At 46.0% G+C, this 22,301-nt stretch overlaps 1 protein-coding gene across 2 annotated transcripts in view; it reads left to right on the top strand.

The window, feature by feature from the left end:
- The window catches only part of Fbln5 (fibulin 5), a 73,548-nt gene extending 54,927 nt beyond the window's left edge, over nucleotides 1–18,621 (top strand). For both annotated transcript variants that reach the window (XM_016009195.3, XM_006990880.4), the window contains exons 7-11: nucleotides 1,711–1,830; nucleotides 5,231–5,353; nucleotides 6,349–6,475; nucleotides 10,222–10,417; nucleotides 17,664–18,621. In XM_016009195.3, the coding sequence (XP_015864681.1) occupies nucleotides 1,711–1,830; nucleotides 5,231–5,353; nucleotides 6,349–6,475; nucleotides 10,222–10,417; nucleotides 17,664–17,825 (728 nt within the window). In that variant the 3' untranslated portion in view covers nucleotides 17,826–18,621. The remainder of the gene's footprint in view (nucleotides 1–1,710; nucleotides 1,831–5,230; nucleotides 5,354–6,348; nucleotides 6,476–10,221; nucleotides 10,418–17,663) is intronic.
- Nucleotides 18,622–22,301: the final 3,680 nt, after the last annotated feature.

The following is a 22,301-nucleotide window of genomic DNA, read 5'->3' as shown; positions in this document are numbered from 1 at the left end:
AGATGCTGCTAGGGCTCAAGGGATATAGCCCTTTCTGTCCTTTCAAAAGTAGCTTTGGGCTATGGAAACAGTATTGAGCTCATTCATCACCACGTGGCAAGTGTCTGGCCAGAAACTAAGGATGCCAGCCCTAATGTGCAGCAGCATTGGCCTATCTAAACTGGTATGTGGTTTAGTACACCAGGGACACTCTCCTGGCCAGCCCTGCCCCAGTCTGGATGGAGAGATGCCAGCCTCCCCTGAGTGCTGGGTGCATGGGCACCAGGGCAGACTGGTATCTCACCAGCTCCTTCCTATGGCTGTTAATTTGTTTGTTTTTCCTCTGAGGGCTCCAGAGTTGGCAGGAAGCAGGCACTTTGTGGGCATGGGATTAGCCTTCCCCTGTGCAAGGCCCCTCAGAAGCTGCTTACCACAAAGGCCTTTACTTCTGAGAACATTCAAAGCTCTTTTCAGAGCTTTAAAAAGGCTTAACTGGACTTTTGAGGTGGAGAAAATCTCTCTCAACTAGAAACATGGGCATATGAAGCTTGGGATGGTGTTCTTGCAAATGGTCAGCTAATGCCTGTGCCAGAGGATCTTCCTCTGCCCCCTCCCCTCATGAGCTGTACAGAATGAATCCCATGGATTATGAAGGGAGTACTGACTTATATTGTAGTTCTAACCAGGCCCTTGCTAGAATGTGAGTTGGGACATGTATCTCAATTTTCAGAAAGATCAAAATAGCTCTGCCGATGTGTAATTGTGTGTAGGCACACAATTCTGTAAATACTGACATAAAACCATTACCACACTCAGAAGGAGGCATCCACTGTTACTCTTTGTGCCCTTTATAATGCCCCCCTTTACCTGTGTAACATGCAGAATGAAGGACAATGGTCTGAAAGCAGAATTGTTGCAAGAATCATCAGTGAGGCTATTTATTCATAATAAACATATTTCTCAGCATTGCCATGATTGTTTATCTAAAACTTCAAAGTCAGTGAGGATGAGAGAGGAGAAAATTGGAGTTGGGAGAGTGGGTTCTGCATGGAAATTCTATGGGTGAATCTGGGAGAGCAGCCTTCCTGGGAGGTGCAAGTATACATGCACATAGGTGCTGTGTGGGTTCCATTTATCTCCTTTGTGGCTTGCTACTCCAGAAGGGGCATGCATATGGAGGCTGTAGATCTTCAGGTTACATGTTGGAGACTGTCTTAGTTACTTTTCCTGTGGTTATGATAAAGCACCCTGATAGACTTAAGAGAGAAAGAGCTCACTTTGACTCACAGTTCAAGGTTACACTCTATCATGCTGGGAAAGCTGTCACAGCAGCGACAGCTGGAGGCAGCTAGTCATGTGGCACCCATAGTTAAGAACAGAGTGATGAGAGCTAGTTCACACTCACTTTCTCCATTTATTCAGCCCAGAATCCAGTCCAGGGAATGGTGCTGCTCACTTCAGTTAATTTACTCAACATCATCCCTCATAGGCATGATCAGAGGTGACATAATCCCTCACAGATGTACCTGAAGGCTCAACTGGAGCCAGTAAATTGACAGTTAACACAATCTCACAGAGTGTGAGGTCATGATCTGATAGGTCCTGGCTGGGGAATCCTTGGTACCTGGGAATCTGGGCTCTTGGTGATATTAGATTTTGCTGCTCATTCATGTTTCCTTGTTTGTGTTTTTTTCTGTCATGATAATAGTGATGTGCTTTGGTTTTGTACAGATGTGAATGAATGTGAAACTGAGAACCCCTGCGTTCAAACCTGTGTCAACACCTATGGCTCTTTCATCTGTCGCTGTGACCCAGGATATGAACTTGAGGAAGATGGCATTCATTGCAGTGGTAATGAGCTTGGCATTGGAGCTGTCCACCTGTTCAGAGAGCCGGGGCTGGGGCAAGGGATTCATCCCAGGTGTTTCCTCTCATGTCCTGGTTGTGTATCTAGTTAGAGATATTTTCCAGTGTCATGGGAACATAACCACACAGAACAAAGATGAGTCACTTCCTGAGATGTGGAGTTCAGTCTTACCTTCCTGGTCATCTGATCTTTAATGCAAACTCAGGGCTTCTCTCTGGATCTGAGAGAGAGTTGGGGGAGGGAGAACTCCCCCAGTTTTGCTTGTTGGTCTGAGAGTTATCTGTCCTTTCCCAGCACTGACCCAAGACCTGAAAATGGTATAGATAATATTTATAGAGGACAGTGATCTCGGAATAATCTCTTTTGCCACTAGATGAGGAGGACATTGAGTAAATAAATCATACCTATAAGTGCATATACTTTGTGTACTTTGGGAATGTCATCAAATAAGCACAGCCCAGCTCTAGGCCTGGCACACAGTGAGCACGCAGTAAACAGGTCTTGAATCAGTAAGTAGAAGCGTGACTGTCGAGGGAGTGAGATCTTAGCCATGTGTTTCAAGAACATAGGTGTGGTTTAGTTGACTTTTTTTTTTTTAAACAAATTCCATCCAAGCCCCAATTGCTCTCATTCTCTGCTCAGTCTAGTTTCCTGAGTCTGTTGTAATTATCTTATTAACCTCCTCTTTTTCCCCCAAGAGTGTTAAATTCCTAGATAGTTAAAAAAAAAAACTATTATGAAGGTAAGAACTTATTGAAACTAAGAAACACATTTTATTTATTTATATTTAGTCTGTGGCCTCTCATACAACATAGAGCTATGGGCTCACCTGTATGTCTCTGTCTCTCTGTCTCTGTCTCTGTCTCTTTGTTCTTTGTAAATGTTTTATTAAAGTAAAGCCATTCCACCAGTTTTAATCTCCTCTGCAGTTGTGAATTAGCTCTGTCCACATGAATGTTTCTTGTAATTTTCAAAATGAAAGGAGGTGGTACTTTAGGTGTAAAAATGACCCAGAAGAATGGAAAGATTCCCAGTCTTGGGTTTCACTGTAACAGGAACCTACCAAGGCTGTGAATGAGACTTGTTTACCAGCTTCCCTTGGGACTGGAATGTTCTAGGGACAGAGTTCTCAGAAACAAATGGCCACCTCTCTTCAGGGCCAGGGTCCTCGGAGCCACAGCAAACAGTTCCAGAGCCTCAGCCTGGTTAAATACCAGCCCCACTCAGAGGCATGAAAGGCCCCTTTCTTCCTAGATTTCAATTCCCCTCATGACATTCTTTAGGGATCTGGGCCAAAGAACTGAGAAGTGTGGAAAGCTTTGCATTGCGGGATGGGATTAGTACTTTTTCCAGAATTACCTGCAATCCCATAGACATTTATTGATCATAGTCAGGGCACTGAGGTGGGGACTCTGGAGCCAGGTGGGGCTGGGTTCAAAGCCTCAGTTAGTCCCTGCTTTCCTTGGCCAGGGTGCTGCCCCAAGTCTCAGCTTCCTCACTGATGGATAACTGTCTTCATGGCGTGGTCATAAGGACTAGACAAATTGGTGTTCCTCAATGGCGTGACCACATAATGAATCTTCTCTAAATTTTAAGGACTGGGCTTCATGAGGAGCTCAAATCCTTTCTAGTTTGGCAAGATTTTCTCACTTGACTCTAAATGACTTTCATTTCCCACGTGGTCACTGGATACCACCTTCTACTATTTTTACTGGGTGTCCTGGCTCCAGCAGGCCTTGTAGAAGGCTAGAGGTGGCCGGCCTCAGGAATTTGTTTTCTGCACTTTCCCTAGATGCTGGGGCACTATCATCCTTATTTGGTTCTCAAAGCTGGGGTAGCCCCTCTTTGCAGCACTAGACCCTCCCAAGTCTTGTCCTCATGTCCTCTGGGGATTTCCTAAGCCATGCTGATTCTAGAAGTGAGATGGGGTTTTTAACAAAGAAGAATGAAAATGGCCTAAGGCGTGCTCCCTGCCTAACACCTGGCTTCTATTTCAGTGAAGGGTGGAGCCACGGCCCTTTATGGGGAGGGGAGGACCACACAAAAACTTTCTGGGATTTTGGAATTGCAGATGCTAAGACAAACCAGAGTGTAGTGGGTTGGTGACCCCCCTTCACCCAGTAGAAGCAGGGCTGGGGTTTCCCTCCCATTCTTCACTGGAACTATGCTGATGTATTTCTCCCACACTGGCCCTCCCAGATCTGATGATATTAGGTCCTGAACAGGATGTTACCTCACCATGCTCACCGGAGTCATACTGAGAGGCCACATTCAGATCTATGATTTTATATGTAATCATTTAATCTATGAACTTGTCTAGTTTCCTAAGCCCTGTGAGCCCCATTTGTTTGTTTGTTTATTTATTCATTTATGTATTTATGTATTTAAACCCAGATGGTCACAGCACCTTCCAGGGTAGAGGCGGGGATTAAATACGATGAGACAGGTTGAGCCTTTAACATGGCTGTTGACACAAAGGAGTCCTTGGGAATCGATAGACATCACTACTAATACCAAGTAAAGGAATTAATGGAACTGCCAGCTACACAGAAGCAAATGATGGCATTATGCTATGATAGGCTGGGGCCAGAGTCCCTAGATTTCTCTGCAAAGCTGGTGGAGGGTTGGATTAATACTGGAGTATGCTAACTCCAGTTAGGGGATCATATCATAAGTCCCCTGACCCTTCACCCATGGCTGGGAGACAGCTCAGAAAGATGGGGAGAGGTTCCCTTCTTGGACACAGAAGGCATTGGCCATGTGACATGTGGATTCTCCAAAGACAAAGCAGCAGCCTCCTTCATGCCAACACTCTCTCTGGGTGATCTGAGCCACCAGTGGTCTGTGAGTTACAGAGTAATCCGAGGACATGTCACATGGGGAAACTAGTGAAAGCGATTTTCGGGAAACAACAACAAATGCAAGAAAAACATGTTTTCTTTGGCATGCCTGTCGAGTGAGGCGCAAATGGGGCCTGCATTGCCAAATTCTGTGTGTGAGGAAGAGTTGGCTTTTCTGGAACGCCTGGTCCTGTGTCAGCTGCCAAGGTCTATGCAGACTAATGGTAGCATCACTGGGACAATGCTCCTCCCAGTCATCTTCTGCAGGATGGTTCCAGGCTGGCTGAAGACTGCTGTATCTCTTGTCCCAGGGAACATCTGAGGCAGTCAGGCCACCAGAGACATTGTGCCTGCCTTGCTTCCTGCCACCCTAGTAGAGCTATCCATGTGTTAACCTCACAGGGAGTAAGCTCACCATCAGCAAAGGTGATCAAGAAGCAAATTGGCAACCTCACAGCCTTGAAGTCATTGTCTCTCTTGGGAAAGAGTGGGTGTTGGAGATAGTTTGTGAAAATAAACACCAGCTCTACCTTGTCGCTCTCAGATATGGATGAGTGCAGCTTCTCCGAGTTCCTCTGTCAACATGAGTGTGTGAACCAGCCAGGCTCATACTTCTGCTCGTGCCCTCTAGGCTACGTCCTGTTGGATGACAACCGAAGCTGCCAGGGTAAGACTGTCCAGAGGGGCTGGATGGGGCTGCCTCTGATGGTCATCTACCTGTCTCCTCCTGTGGGTTCTTGTAACTTATGAAGATGTCAGGGTTGGGTGTGGTGGGGCCTGGCAGCTATGGGCAAGGCGTCTGAGTGGGTGGCTCCCTCCTCTCTCCTGTAACTAGTCCTTTGACCAGGACCTGGGCTACTTACATGTCTACAGTGAACCCTGGAGTGGTAGATGGCGCTTTCTGAGAGCTGCTTTCTGTCCTTCCAGGCAGATAGATCTCTACAACGCCAAGAATGATTATTTCAGGCCTAACCAAGGCTTCTTATAGCTAGGCCCCACTAATGCATCAGTGTTGGCTTTCTCATGTTTCCTTGAGACCAGCTTGCCCTGCTGGCCTTCTATGACTTCCTAGAGATTGAATTCTGGGGGACTGACTGCTAGGTCCCTCACAGGGTCCAGAGCCTAAATATGAAAAGGCCAAGTCTTCTCCAGATTGGTAGTCCTACACTATAACTACCAGGGTCTTGCAGAATGACTGCCTCATTATTAATTTTATCCCAACACCAAACTAGAATTTATCCACAGTGGTACTGGGCATTAGAAATGTCATGTGAATTACTATAAACATGAGCCATCTAACTTAATTCATCTAGTAGCTACATTAAAAATAACGAAGACAAACAGATGAAGTTACTTTTAATGCTATATTTTATTTAAAGCAACCGATCCAAACATTTTGTAGTTTTAATATGTACTCAATATAAAAGTCACTGATAAATACTATAAATTCTTTCTTTTTACTAAACCATAGAAATCAGGTGTCTATTTCCTGTTGCAAACATCTCAATTTTTACTACCCACATTCTGAGTGCCCAATAACTGTGTGGAGCCAATGGCTGCTATATTGGATAGTAAGATGCAAGGGCCTCTCATCCTCAGCCTACTCCCAACCCCCCTTGGTCCAGGGCTAACACCATGCTTCTTCTCCACCCTGCATTTCAGATATCAATGAATGTGAGCATAGAAACCACACATGCACTCCACTGCAGACGTGCTACAATTTACAAGGGGGCTTCAAATGTATTGACCCCATCCGCTGTGAGGAGCCTTATCTGCTGATTGGTGATAAGTAAGTCAAGGCTAGTCCTTTGGAAGTGGAAGGGGTGGGGCCCTGGCTTAGGAGACAGTCAGTATCTTGTAAAGGAGGTTACTCGAGCCAAGGAGTCAGGAGATCTGGCCTGCTTCTTACTTTATGCAGATGGGTCCATGCCTACATACAGTGTTCTCTGTTGCTCCTCAGTGCATGTCAGAACTATACAAAGATTATCTAGACAGCCAGTAGAGAGGCAGAATTCATGAATCTGATTCTGCTACCAATGAACATTCTAGATACCTAAGGTCTTTCAGAGATGAGCTTCTTAAATGTGGCACACAGGCCTCACCTGAGGATCTTAGAGTGTGTGGGCTCAGATGCAAGAGTGTAACCTGGGAGAGGGCTGTGATTTTGCTCTTCTGGCAAGCCTCAGGAAAAATGAAGATTTCCAGTCCTGCTCTGTGAGTGGTAAGCTGCTGGAGAATTCTGGAGTTCTCAATACCCAAGGATAACTAGCTTGCCCTAGTCAAGTTTCTGAAGTCCTAAAGACAGATCAATTACTAAATCATCAAATGGCAAATAATATTGTTGAGAAGGTAGCCTCAACAAGATGGCGGCACCGTGATGTGTTTCCCAGCCCTGGGGTCCTGTGTCTCTTTCCTTTCCCTTTATCCTCACTCTAACCCCACCCTCTGCTGGCCCATCTCAGTTCCTCATCCTGCACGCAGAGCATACATGCACAACATACAGCACACAGAGCGTACACACATGCTTGTACATCTGCCATCCTCTCCTCAGTCTGCTATATTCCCAGTCCCCCAGCAACTGCAAACCCTCACAGTGGGGATGAATGACTGGGTCAGCCACACCCATCCCATTCTTCTCTCAAAGGGACTTCAGGGCTTACCAATGTGATTCCCGCTGTGATAAAAAAAAAAAATGGACAAAAGAAGATGACAAAGTCAGGATTGGGGGTTCCTTTGGAACTCTTGTCATGTGTTGCTAGGAGCTGTGCTTCCAAGTAATTCTTTAGAACAGGGATCTTCAGTTTCTGATTCCAAATCCCCAAGTAGCCCAACAGAGCATTAGGCTACTCTCCATGCGTGGGTCTCTATGGGTTTGTCTGGCTGGAAACTGATCCCATCCAACTGGCAGCCTTGAGCAGATGTTACCAGTGAAGTCTCTGCCCTGAAAAAGCTTGGAGACTTCCTCCTTTAAAGCCCCAGGCCCATGTGATGGTCACCCCCTTCCAGCTCCTTGTCTGCTCAGGTGTCCTGTGCTCCTGCCAGCTGGAACCGCATTTGCTCTCACCTTGACCGACACTCAGAGGGCCCAGCCTCCCAGCTTTTGTGCACATACTTCCTGCCAGATGGAAGGCATTTCTTCCATCTCCTTGTGGCCGGACCCAGCCCATCTTTTAGATCTCTGCTCAGTCGGTGCCTCTCCCCCAGCTGTTCACGATCCTCTTCAGCTGGGAGCCATCACGTCGTCTTCCAAATTTCTTTTAGGAAACAATTATTTTCTCTCTGACATGTGACATTTTAATGCGATCAGTTTGGCACCAGGGCTGCTGGTACTTGGCTGTTTTGATGCGGCTTTAACAACATGATACTTTGATGATTCTTTGTAGTCTTTGACTTGTTAACTCTGAGTGGTGCCCCTGTTCTGGGCTGGGTGGTGTGACTTTGCTCTTGTGGAGCTTAAGCTTGTATGGGATCGAGAATGAGAAAGAAACTGCGGCCACAACTGCTCCATTAGGGGGACCTTTTTTTTTTTTTTTTTGTGTGTGTGTGTGTGTGTGTGAATAACAGAGAGAAAACATCCGGAGACATCTGGAAGGGTCCAGAACAGAGAGAAAAGAGAAACAGGTTGGATATGGCCAGTTCTAGGGAAGCCAGATAGTGAGAGAGAATAATGGTGATAGCAAGGGTGAGTGAAAGGGTGGGAGAAAGTGTGAGAGAAAGCATGAGCGGCAGGGAGTGGGCAAATCACAAGGACAAGGAAGGACTCCTTTGGGGGAGGCAAAACCCGTTCCACAAGTTCCTGAGAAATGCTGGCTTGTTCTTAACCAGAAACCCTTCTCTGAGCTCCTTTCTGGATATGTGGACTACCTGAGACCTACCAAAAGTCTAGAAAGACATTAAACAAATTGGTGTAAGAGTGGATACATAATGATAGACTGAGTAAGGAGTTTGTAGAAGAAAGAGGAGATTGAACCTGTTCCAGGAATCTAAAGGCCACAGAGAAAATGACCTTTGGGTAGGGCTGGAAGTTGAGTTGACCTTAACTGAACAGAGACTGGAAGAGCAAAGGGAACAGCATGTACACGGGCAGCTAAGGCAAGGGTGGCCTTTAAGCCTACGAGGAACCCATGAAGTTGAGCTCCTACAGCATAGGGAGGTGTGAAGAACAGCGGCCCGATGAAGCCTTAGAGCAGTTGGTGGGGCAGGCAGACCCAGCAGGCTCATAGAGGCCCACAGAGGCTAAACCTTGTGTTCAGTTTTCATTCAAGCACCACTGAAGGGCCACTGAAGAGTGTGCAGGGGACAGATGGAGTCTAACTTAGTTTGACAAAGGGCAGTCTGTTAGGAGGCCGTCACCGAGGCCCCGGTGAGAGAAGGAGACACCTGACCCAGTGGCCAGCACTGAGGTGTCAACACTGTTGATTCTAGGTCATTGTTCCCTAACATCCCTTCTACTTGCAAAAACTGTTAGTTCCAATTCCAAACTAAGTCCTGTGTCCAGAAGCCTCTTTACATGTGCCTCCTGCTGTGAACTCTGCTCAGTAAGCGGACTGGAGGAAGGACGGGAGGAGAGATGGGTAAGCCAGCAGGAGTCTCCAGCAGGCATTCTTTGGCAACAGATGCCGACGGTTCTGTTAGGTGATGTTATTCCTAGGGTTTGAAACTATCTGCTCCGCATTAGAAATATTTGTGTTTAAATATTTGTATTTTTCCTACTGGAAGGTAAATAGCTTGAGGTCATGATGTTACTTAATATTGAATTTCTGAAGTGTCCAGTGAGTTCTGAGCTCTTGTAGACTGGATAAAAAGACTCAATTATAGTCCACACATACTGGGCTGAGTGTAATAGAGAGTGTGAAGGACCCTTGAGAACCATCAGTCTAATATAATTTTCATTTTTACATATTCTTAAAAGTTTTTAAATAAGTATGGGTATTTTGCCTGAATGTGTGTCTATCCACCATATGTCTGCCTGGTGCCTGAAGAAGCCAGAAGCCAGCATCAGATCACCCTGGGAGTGAAGTTACAGACAATTGTGAGCTGCCATGTCTGGGAATGGAGTACAGATAGTTGTGAGCTGCCGTGAGGGTATTGGGAATCAAACCTGGGTTCTCTGGAAGAGCAACCAGTACTCTTAACTGCTGATGCATCTCTCCAACCTCCACTTTAAATATTCTCAGTGAGCGTCCTTGATTGGGAAGCGAGGACTATATGGCCATCAGCACATGTCTAAATACATGACACATGTGAAGTGCACTGGAGAATGTCCCAGTGTTCTGATGACCAGAGGTCCAATGAAATCCTTTAGCAGCCAGAATATCTGATACCAGGGAAGGCTACTGTCTAGGAGGCAGATCTATCTCATCTACATTCTAGAGAGCCCTCAGATGAGAACCAGGAGTGGAGATGTTCCCCAGTTGCTCCACTGGGTGGTAAGAATGACATGGCTTTGTTTCCAGGGGTTTAAAGTGAGGGAGTAGGCACAGCTAGTGCCTGAAAAGGATTCCCTGAGCACTCACATGATTTCTCTCCTACCAGCCGCTGTATGTGTCCTGCTGAGAATACTGGCTGCAGAGACCAGCCCTTTACCATCTTGTTTCGGGACATGGATGTAGTGTCAGGACGCTCTGTTCCTGCTGACATCTTCCAGATGCAAGCAACAACCCGCTATCCTGGCGCCTATTATATTTTCCAGATCAAATCTGGCAATGAGGGTCGAGAGTTCTACATGCGGGTAAGAGGGAGTGTGAGCCGTGCCTGCCATCTTTAACAATGGCCACCATCTTTAGCAAAGGCCACTCTCTTTTTGTTTGTGGGGTGTGTGTGTGTATGTATGCATATCAAGGCCAGAGGTCAATGGTGTCTTCATTCTATTGCTCTCTTCCTTTTTCCTCAGTCACTCGCTGCCTAGTGGTTTCTGTCTTTAATAACAGCTTTGTGTGGTGTAGTCTACAATCATGTTTCAGGGTTAAGGATATAGACCAGAGGGGCAAGTGTGGAAAGCAGAAAAGCGATAGGAGTTCAGGGTTCAAGGTCTCTCTTCTATCACTTTCTGCATGGTCTTGTGAAAGGTGCTTTTCCTTCATGTGTCTCAGGAGCCTCCTCTGTGAAATGAGAAGTTAGGCCATGACACTGTCTTAGTGTAAAACTATGGAAGAGACTGCACACCTTTGCTTACACATTCGTTCATTTACTAACTTGACAAGTATATTATATACATACTGTGCATGTTTAGAAGCTGAGAATACAGCATTTAAAAACCACCACCAACAACAAAAACCACCCCAGCTAGGCATGATGGTGCACACCTTTAATCTCAGCACTCAAGAGACAGAAGCTGAGTTCGAGGATAGCCTGGTCTACAGAGCAAGTTCCAGATAGCCAGGACTGTTATACAGGGAAACTCTGTCTCAAAAAAAAAAAAAAAAACAAACAAACAAACAAAAAAAAAACAAAACACCAAAACCAACCAGACAAACAAACAAACAAACAAAACACCCCAAACCCTCACTCTTGTAGTACTTACATGCTAGCTAAAAGGAAGAGTGACTTACCTCCTTACAGACCATTGATCTTTGTCATATTGTATCATGTATGTAGGCACTTGTCCAGGGGGAAGATTCTAGAGCTTCATCTGTAGATAACTTGTTTCAGTGGTGAACCAGAGCAATGTGTTCCTAAGATCCCAGTTCTGGGAGGTGGAGACAGGAGGATTCCAGGCCAGCTAGCCTAGCTGAATTGGTGAACTTCTATCGCAGTGAGAGACCCTATCTCAAAAAAGAACTAGAATGAGGCTTGGTGGCAAATATCTTTAATCCCAGAACTCATCATAGTAGAGACAGAGACAGGTGAATCTCTGTGAGTTCAGGCTAGCCTGGTCTATATAGCAAGTTCCAGGCCAGCCAGGGTTATAGTGAGACCTTGTCTCAAAAGAAAAAAAAAAGCAACTGAAAAAGAGAAAGACACTTGATGTTGACCCCTGATTTTTACATGCATGTACACACATATGCACAACACCTGCATGTACATGAATCCATACACACACACAAACATATGCACACACACGGCAACCAGAAGGGCCCAAGATATTCCGTTCTGTGGCTGTTGTAGCAAGTGACCACAAACCTGGTGGCTTAAGACAACAGAAATCTATTTCTTCATAGTCTTGAAAACCACAGTATCTTAAATTATTTGCATCCACACCAAAGCATTGTAGGGCTGTCCCATGTCTAGAGAAGCATTTCCTGTGTCTTCTAGCTTCTGGTGGCTGCCTCATGTCCTGTGTTTCAGTTAGGGTTTCTATTGCTGAGATGAAACAATATGACCAAAGTGAGTTGGGGAGGAAAGGGTTTATTCAGCTTATACTTCCGCATCATAGTCCATCACTGAAGGAAGTCATGGCAGGAACTCAAAACAGGGTAGGAGCCTAAAGGCAGGAGCTGATGCAGAGGCCACAAAGGGGTGCTGCTTACTGGCTTGCACCTAATGGCTTACTCACCTTGCTTTCTTATAGAACCCAGGACCACCAGCCCAGGGATGGCACCACCCATTATGGGGTTTGATCCTTCCCCATAAATCATTAATTAAGAAAATGCTCTACAGACTTACCTACAGCCCAATATTATGGAGGCATCTTTTCAGCTGAGGCTCCTTCCTCTCAAGTGATGCTTGCTTGTGTCGTGTTGATGTAAAACTGGCCAACACATCCTTACTATAGCCACATTACTCCAGCATCACTTATGCATTTCCTTCTTGCCTCCTCTTCTGCATTTGGTGGAGTGCCCTCTGCCATGCTCATATGGAGACTCTTGTGATTTGACTTAGGAACACCCATTTCCCTGGGTTCAGACCTTAATCTCATCCTCACTTGGCCAGGATTGGGACCTAACTGTCTTTAGGGTCACAATTTGACCCACTGAACCCAGGAGTATATATGTCACCATAGGGAGTTATACTCAGAAGGATAGGCCAATGGGCATCTTACCCCCTTGACCTGAGACCTATGCAAGGGCCTGTGACAGAGCTGTATCTCTGTACTTCATGCCTTTCCCCAACCCCTTGACAGAATCTTTCAGTCCTTGCCTCTGGGGCTATTAATCTCAGGACTATTCTCACTAACATTATCCACTGTCAGTGATATCCTCTCAGAATCAGGTCATGTGTGACTTGTGGAACTGGTTTAGAGCTGGCTTAGACCAAAGCAGAAGAATCAAAGGCTTGGAAAGAAGCTGACATGAGAAGTGAGAGGACCTTCTGAAAGATGAAAAAGATGGAGTGGTGTGTGTGTGTGTGTGTGTGTGTGTGTGTGTGTGTGTGTGTGTGTGTCATTCTTGAGCTCATAAGCACTGGTGTCTGTCAGAAACTTGCCCTTACCAAGTCTTGGTGGGCTGACTGTCCTCTCAATTACTGCTAAGCCACCAGTGTCCTTCATCAGGAGACACAGGCATCCCAGTTACAGAGTAAAGAGATGGCTCTCCCCTTTAGGGATTTAAGACTCCATCACTGATTCTTCCTGCCTGAGTTTCCCTTCAGCCCTAAGCAGGACAGGAGTTCTGTAGAGGCCATCTTGTCTAGGCAACAGGTCAGTCCACTGAACACCACCCAGTCAAGTCCCCCAGGCCCCACAGTCACTCTGGTGGTCAGCCCGAGAGGTACCCAGGGATGTGGGAAAAGACTTTTGTCCTATTGATGGAGTGGACAGGAGGGAGACCCTATTCCTTAGAACTTCCTCTGGGCCCAGACTGTCACAGCAGCTAAGGAACACAGGACACTGAGCTCAAAATGGCATGTAGCTTGTGTCTCTCTGAGAAAGCTAAGGAAGACCTGCAAGCTTTATCATTTTTATTCAGAAGAGATATAGAAGGGACAAAGGGATATAGGCCTGTCATAAAAATGACCAAAGAAACTAAAGGATGGAGGAGATAGCCAAAGTCCCCAAGACTGCACCTGGGACCAGAACAGGGGACCCTCCCCAGGGGCCACTCATTGATATTTATTGTAGGCCAGGCTGAGTACTGTACCTTGGTGGTCTCCAGTTTCTCCCAGCCCTGTGATTTTGGGCATGTTGTCAGTCTCAATTCCCTGATCTCTAGAAAAGATCCTAACGTTGACTTTTGGATTAGCTGAAGCCATTCACTTAGCACAGCATCTGGAGCACAGAAGGACTTTTTGTCAAATGTTCAGGGCTGAAGGGTGTGAAACTGTCAAGCACTGCGCCCATTCTCTTCCTTGTTGCCTCAAACCTGTGCACTCCTAGGTGACACCTCAGCCTGCTTCGGTAGGACTCTAGGGACATTCCCTGACTACTATCCTACTGTCCCTTTCTCTTTCACCAAAGCCCCTGATGACTTACATGGAAGCGACAACCTCCAGGCTCTTTCAGTGTCAAGTTTCTGCCCGCCCCTGGTGTTAGGGTCTCAAAAGAGCATCATGTAGCAATAGAAAGCATTCAATCAGTGTATAATTATTGATATAGACACTGCTGTTGCCACTGCCATGACCTCCCAGGCCTTGAAAAAGTTGGGAATGCTACCCAGGGGGGTGGAGCATCATGTGGCCATTCAGGTTCTTCTATACTGAGGTTCATTGGGTTTTGTAAGAAGCACTTGGGAGCAGCACAGACAGTTTCAGCCAATCACACATGCACATCCACATCCACATGCAAACATATATATATACTTGCTCACAGGTACATGCAAACACACATTACTCATTTTACAAGTTACATACATAGGTATGCATACCTATGCATCTGCACAGGCATAGCCCTTCCACAAACCCTGGGAGCAGTCTTTCTAGAGTGGAGCCCTGCACAGAAGCCTGGATTGGCTTTTATCAGGGGGCTTGGAGGCACAGTTAGAGCTAGAAAAAAGAGAAGGATCATAGAGTTTAGACTGTGCCAAATTATGTTTAGTCCATGGTGAGAGGGATCAGGTGGGCTGTGTGTAGCTCATTTTCCTTTGGGTCAATTCTGCCAGCTTTCCTAAGTCATACACCTGCATCCTTCATGCAGATTTGAGCTGGGCACTGAATTCAGACACCAACAGGATATGGCTTCTGTTCAAGCACACACTCTGAGGTAGACATGGGGGACCAACTAACAAAGCCAAATACATGCCATGCAATGGTAGGAAATGGAGAGACAGAGAAGCAAGTGATTGAAAACAAGCCTTTTAGAGTCAGATCTTCTAGTATTGTACTAGTCTTATGACCTTATGTGTCATAACGGTCATAACCCTTAACCTGTTTACAGAGATAAATAAGAAATGGGCTAAAGTTATAGTCAAATGCCTAGCCTCATGATCATCATTTTGGGGTATGTAAGATCTTAGGGATCAAACCCACAGCCTCATACATACTAGGCAAGTGTTCCATCTCTGAGATATGTCCCCAGCCTTATCACTGTTGTTTTGAATCAGTAGTTACCAAAACTACTAATGACCAGTATTCTTAGGGCAGGTATTTCAGTAATGCCTGAAAAGACGAATTTGGTGGGAGTGGTGGCTGTCTTCAGTGCTGGCTGGCACTTGAGTACTCCCAGGTGCTGTGGGCAAACCTTTATCAGGTTTCAAAGGCTCTGGTCCTACCAGAATCTGAACTCATGACTTCCAAGGTTGCTTCTAGATGAGAGGGTCTAGCACTACCTAAAACATTTAAGACATTGCTCAAAAGAATAGCCTAGCAGCTTCTCTTTGCTCCACTCCCCATTCAGATACGCATCTCTGCAAATTGCTCTCCTCACAGCCACCTACAGGTTAAGGTCCTTAATACCCTTAGCCTTTGTTTAAGCAAATGGATAAAAATGAATGAATATGTGGATGCTGTGGCCATTTCCCTGCATGGCTGTCCCTGCTGAAGTCCTGGCCCTGGGTGCTGATATTTTGAAAGGGTCAAGAAGGAAGTCTGAGAGATCCTCTGCACACAGAGATACTGATTACGTGGGTGCTGACTTGAATACAGAGAGACAGTGCCAGGAGGAAATTGCATGACTGTAATTGCTGATAGCCTGATGGACAAGGCAGGTCTACTGCTTAGCCCATACCTGTCTGCCAGCCTCACCTCTGTCATTTCAGTGGCCATTCTTAGGGGAGGTGCCAAATTTTATGGGGAGTCTTCCCTTTATGGAGGCAAAGTAAATGCCTTATATGACTTTATCCGGGCCAAGTTCCTTGATTTCGTGGAGGCTGTTCCTTTCATTTTTCTGGGTACTGCAGCTTCTGGGAAGTTATTTTCCAGCCTATCCATGTTCTCCCCTGTGCTATTTCCTCTGCAGACATCCTGTGTCTGTGTGTTTCACTGGCCCTGGGATTCACAGATTTAGGACATCACTAAGGAGAACACTCAAAGCCCATAGTCTCTTCTGATAATTGTTGAATAATGAAAAGAGGGGCTGAGGTTTGCACCCAGGCAGAAAATCCAAATGAAAGTCCTTAGCTCTACCCCTGGATGACCCCAAGCGATTATTTAACCCAGTTGTCCCCAGTTTGCTTGTTTACAGAATGGAATAATGAGACATATCTTTAGGATAGTCTTTATGTAAGGGCAGCTGTCTCCCAACCCCCAGGATCCGGTGCTTCTATATCAGCACCTTTCAATTGTTCGTGTGTCCACCAATCACCTGGGACTCTGTTAAGCTACAGATTCTGGCTCAATAAAGCTTGGGTGGAGCCCAGGAGTCCACATTTCTGACTGTATCTGTAGACACTGATGCTGCTAATCCAAGGCCCTTGAGGTGAACTGAATAAGTAGACATATATAAGAAAGAACAGGAGCATGCCCCCACTTGGTACCCAATTGATGCTAGCACCCTCTCTTGGATGCCACTTTGGAAGTCCTAGGAAGGTTCTGTGCTAGAGAAAAGTTCACATGACTTCAATAGGATGTCATTGATAGGGTCACAGAAGGGTGACTTTGGAGGAGACTATGGGTGCCCAGAGGTTGGCTTTTAACAGATTTCACTTTTCCTAAAAATGTTCTTGTCTTAGTTTTTCTTTTTAATTGCTGGGATAAGACATCATAACCAAGACAACTTATTAAAAAAGCATTTAATTTGGGGCTCACAGTTGCAGATAGAGTGCATGACCATCACAGTGGTGAGCATGACAGCAGGTAGGCAAGCACGATGCTGGAGCAGTAGCTGAGAGCTCACATCTTGATCCACAAATATGAGGAAGAGAGAGCTAACTGGGAACAGAGTGGCTTTTGAACTCTCCAAGCCCACTCCCAGTGACACACCTCCTCCAATGAGGCCACACCTGCTAATCCTTCCCAGACAGTTCCACCAACTGAGGACCAAGCATTAGTCTTATTTAAACTTCCACAATAACTAGAAAATCCTGAAATGGCTCTTGGAATTATTTATCATCATCATCATCATCAGTGTCGTTTTAGTAGCTCAGGTGATTTTTGATGTCATTTGTTTGGAAATTACTAATGTTATTGCTATGCAAGTAGTTGTTAGACTGTTTCACTTAGGGAACACTGACAAGGAAAGTGTCTGTACATACTCAGTAAAAGTGCAGAATTTTTTTTCCTGAATATTTTAAATCTGTATTTGGTTGAATCTCAGGATGTAGAACCCACAGATATGGAAGGCATTTTCTAAACAATGGTACCATGCTATGTCAGGGATGTTTGCACTGTCTAGCAGGGAACTTGACAGCAGACGTGGACCAAGGCAGTAGCATATACAACTGTATGTAGTAGTACATCCTTTCTCTCATGTGCAAAGTTAAGGGCCTGCAGGGGTGGGGGTGGGGTCAGCGGAGGCTTGCCTTAGGAAATGACCTTTCAGGTAAAGAGTGGGCAAAGCTGGGAAAAGAGCTCAGCACCACTGAGGAGCATGGATGACACCATGGTCATGGTGACACTGAAGTAGGCTAGACTGAGCATCCTGGCTCAGGCTGCTGTCCCCCTAGCCATCCCTTTTGTCAACACCATATCTTTTCTAACTAGTGCCCCCACCCTCGTTCTGTCCACAGCAAACAGGGCCTATCAGTGCCACTCTGGTGATGACACGCCCCATCAAAGGGCCTCGGGACATCCAGCTGGACTTGGAGATGATCACTGTCAACACTGTCATCAACTTCAGAGGCAGCTCCGTGATCCGACTGCGGATATATGTGTCACAGTACCCGTTCTGAGCCTCGGGCTAAGGCCTCTGACACTGCCTTTCACTAGCACCAAAGGATAGGAGGAGGAAACCAGCAAGAATGAGAGCAAGACGGACATTGCACCTTTCCTGCTGAACATCTCCCTGGGGCATCAGCCCAGTGTCCTGACCCCTACCTGTACTATTGCCAACTGTCACTCTGAAGGACACCCTGCCCCCAGTTCCCACGATGCAGTTATCCAAAAGTATTCTCCTTGGCCCCCCGAGGTGAGGTTGCCAGTGACTCTTCAAAGCCTTCCATGTATTTCCATCTTTTTTCAAAGACAACAGATTAGGTTTGCTGGGGTTTGAGTCTGTGTTCAAAGACTGATCAGCCTGCTCTCGTCTCTTCTGCTCCTTCCTCCAGCTCTTGCTGCATTGCTGCTTTGCAAAAGCCCCCATGGGCTCATGGGAAAGGCTGGATATAGCTAGTTTGCTTCTTGCGTGTGCAGAGAAGGCTATGTGGAAACACACCACAGCAGAATCTAAGGTTTCTAAAGAGTCTATTTTAAAACCACATCTGGTATGTTCAGCATAAAAGAAGTTTTTAATTGTTCTTAAAATTTGTATGACTGTTTAACCTTTTCTTGTGCATTTTGAGTTTTTAAAGTGGTAGAGTTCCTTCAAAAAGGCCTCAGATACATGTTATGATCTGTCTTCCCAACCCCAGCCTTCCCTCCATCTTAGCCTGGTTTTCATGACGACCCCTTATTCATGCTTTCTTAAGAATTTTTACCCAACTGGGTTGGAAGACAGAGGTATCCAGACTGATTAAATATTTGAAGAAATCTTGTGTTTGGTTAATTTTGACATCATGGATAATTTAGTGCTTGGGGTTGGTTTTAATTCTCTGCAGTGGTTTGGAAAGGTCTCCAAGGGACTAAAACCTCCTCCACAACTGGGCCAAAGATTGGGTAAAAGGTGGGGGAATGTGAAGTGGGGGTAGTGGAAGAGCGAGGGTCAGCATCAACCCCAAGTTTTTTTTTTTTTTATGTTTGCTCTCTCATATGGTCTGTTGTAGGTACTCTTCAAGGGTAGGGCAGAGGGCAGAGGGCAGAGGGCAGAGAGCAGAGGCAGACTGTATTCACATCCCTGTAAACCAGTGAGTGGCCCTTGGCTCCGTGTAGAATGAAAACTGATTAGGTAGGACCCATCTCTAGAGACGGATGCTCTTGGTCCTGGACAGGGCCTGGGCACCAGAATTTGTTAAAACAATAAATAGCAGAGTTGAAGATGCATTGTTAGAGAGAGGTGGGTTAGTGAGGCCCAAGTGCAGTTAGTGAGGCCACTTTGCCTTCAGCACCTGTGCGGTCTCTTTCAGAACGTTCATCTTGTCATCCCTTCCCTGATCAGGAGCTCTGGGTTTTCACCAGGCAGAGGTAAAGAACACAAGCTCCAGAAAAGAGACCGAGTAGACAGCTGCCCCCATGATCAGTTCTGAGAATGGATAGGAGGCTACAGAAGGAGAAAATGGACTCCCAAAGACACATCTGTAGGGTCAGCCTATGGAGGCTCCTATCCCACCCCTTAGTGATGTACTTAAATGCCTCTAAGGTGCTCAGCTGTACCCTGGACCCAGGTTAATGGGCAATTCATAGATATTTGGGCATGTTTTGTTTGTTTATTTGTTTTTGAGACAGAATCTTGTTATGTAGCCCTGGTTGGCCTCAAACTCATTATGTAGACTAGGTTGGCCTCAGGCCTCCTGGTCCTGAGATTAAAGGCATACACCACCACCAAATTCATGGGTTTTCAGATTCTTCAGCAGAGGCAAAAGGCCTGACCACCCACATCTGAGCAGCCCTGGCCTATCTTCTTACCCACAGAATGTGTCTCACTCACACAACACAGCTCTGGTTCATTGTTTTCTCTAACTAAAACTAAGTTCATCCAAACCATATCCAATAGTGAGCCTTCTGGCAGGTTCAGGTAGCATTAATAACACCCACCCAAGTGGCATAGAAGCTTCAGTTTGGAAGCTTGGAGAAAAGGACAAATTCCTTCAGTGAGACTCTCTGCAGAGCAAAGGCCAGAAGGCACCATCTGGTGCAGGTACTCTGCTTGTGAGGAGGCTTAGGAGGGGGAGACAGGGCAGGGTTAGAGATGCATGCGGAGCTTCGGCACTGACGCAGCAGCCGGAACCATTGACCCAGGCTCAGCACAGCATGGGCTCAACTTTCCTCATGACGCAGAAGACTGAGACGATTTGGCCTGTGGTTTTTGAACCCACTCTTTTTTTCCAAGGTGCCACATTTGGAACCAGACCCAGGTCCCTCGGGTTTACATTGTAGTTGTCATTGTCTAAGTATAGTTTCCTGTTTCTAAGAAAAAAGGCACCTAGAGGCTTTACAAAAGCAGGTTCAGAGGGCCTTTGGCCTCTGGGTCACTCTTTCAAAACATCACTGATGAGTTCAGTTTAAATGAATAAGAAGCATGTGGGATCAATTTATCTTAAATACACCCGGGCCTCAAAGTTCAAGGGAAGAGCACCTGGGGCAGAGTGTGTGCTGTAGGACCAAACCCAAAACATTCAGGATGGTTCTAGAGGCTCCCAGAACTCAAAAGACTGCTTGCTTCACCCATTTGCTGGGAATAGGTGGGTATTTTTTTTTTCTCCCATGGCTGGGGGTGTTGGCCTGCTAGCAGGATTTCAGCATTTGGGAAGCCCAGTGGATTGGCTGTTTTGGAGATCCTAATATATATGGGCTCCCCAGGCTTATCTCTTGTCAGTGTGGCCCCATCCTGTAGCTGGGGTTGAGTTTGTCAAGTGAACCCTGGTTCCATCATACCCTGCAACATGAAGGAGCCCGTGAAAAGAGGGCACCAGATTAAGGTTCAAGAGACCAGCCTAAATCCTCATGTTACCTACCACCTGACCATCTGAGTTCCTCGCAGACGAATACTTCCATTCAGTTGCTTCTAATTCTGAAGTTCTGAGAGGCCTCACAATGTACTTTGAGGATGGCAGCCAGCATTTCCATTAAAGAGCAGTTTTAGAGTTTCCCAGAAGCATGCCAATCATAACACTTTCTAATTGGCACAAAATCCACCTACCTGTTGCCTTGAAATCTCGAGTAACACACTCAAAAATTTTCTTAGGTAACAGTCTTGGCCCTGGGAGTGTTATTTGCCCAGATGGTGAAATGTTTAAGAGGGTCCGATTGCTTCATTTTCAATGATTTAAATGTATTTTTGTGGCCGGGGTGTTAACTGTAATGTGCACAAATTGTTCATCCCTAGCCAAAAAGGTCACCCAGAAAGAGACAGCATGACAAACACAACTAAACAAACAAACAAACAAAAAACGTTTCTTCTCATCTTTCCAGATGAAATCTGAATGGTAAAAGGTCTTTATTTAAGAGAATATCATACTTTATTTTATTGTTTAAAAATATTTTTCCTTATTCTTGCGAATTTAATATATGTATACAATGAACTAGAACCATATTCCCCCTATCTCCTCCTCTGCTCCCCCTTATTTCTCCAATACATCCTCCTCCCAGCTTTGTGTCTTTTTAAAGTTTGTATTGTTTTGATAACCCACAAAGTCCAATTAGTATTGCCCACATGTGCACAGTGTGGGACCATCCACTGGAACATGGGAAACCTACCAGTAGCCACACCCTCCAAAAAAGAATGCCTCTCCTTCTCCCTCCCCAAGTGGCTATCAACTGCCAATAGCTCCTCAGTAAAGGTGGGTGATGGGGAGCTCTGCTGGACTAAGGTTGCCATCCACCATGTCAGAATAGCTCTCTCCAAGACCTGTGCAAGATGGGAGGACTCCCTTCCCCCAGCACAGGCTTCCTACTCTCTGCCTGACAGGATTTGGACGCTGACCATGAGCATGGATGCCTGACTTATCTCAGGCATGACTCTTGACACAATTCCCTGCAGACACTCTCCTGCTGCTGCCACACATGGGAATTAGGCTTTGCGATTTGGTTGTTTTGATAGGAGCGTGCTACTGTATGATAACTAGGCATTGCATCCCAGCCTTATGATAGGAGTTTGCTGTTTAATGCAAATGAGGTGATTCCCCAGCCACTGTCCCCATCCTCTCTATCTCCCTTCACTCTGGGATAAAGTTGAACTGTAACACTGAAGCTGCCTCCTGAAAGCTTTTTCCACCATACTTACAGGCCATATAAAGCCCTGTACGATGCCTCTGCTCCCACAAAGGGAAGACAAACCTCATAGCCTGGTGGCCAATAAACCACAAGAAAGAGGGAGATGCCATGGGTGGGGGCTGGAGAGCACCTCCCCTATCTACACTGGAATTTTGATGGCTTGATCTCCTACAGGTCTTGTGTGGATAACATTAGCTACCCTGAGTTCATGAGCATGCTAGCCATGCCCTGTCCATAAGACAGCATTTCAGAGCAGTCCCCCTTCATCCTCTGCCTCTTTTATTTTTTCCACCTCTATTCCACAGGGAAAGAACTGTAGTTGAGCTTATCGCTGGCTTCAG

This window comes from Peromyscus maniculatus, chromosome 14 (assembly GCF_049852395.1).
Source record: "Peromyscus maniculatus bairdii isolate BWxNUB_F1_BW_parent chromosome 14, HU_Pman_BW_mat_3.1, whole genome shotgun sequence".
Taxonomy (NCBI): domain Eukaryota; kingdom Metazoa; phylum Chordata; class Mammalia; order Rodentia; family Cricetidae; genus Peromyscus; species Peromyscus maniculatus.
This window is presented reverse-complemented; position numbering and strand designations above follow the sequence as displayed.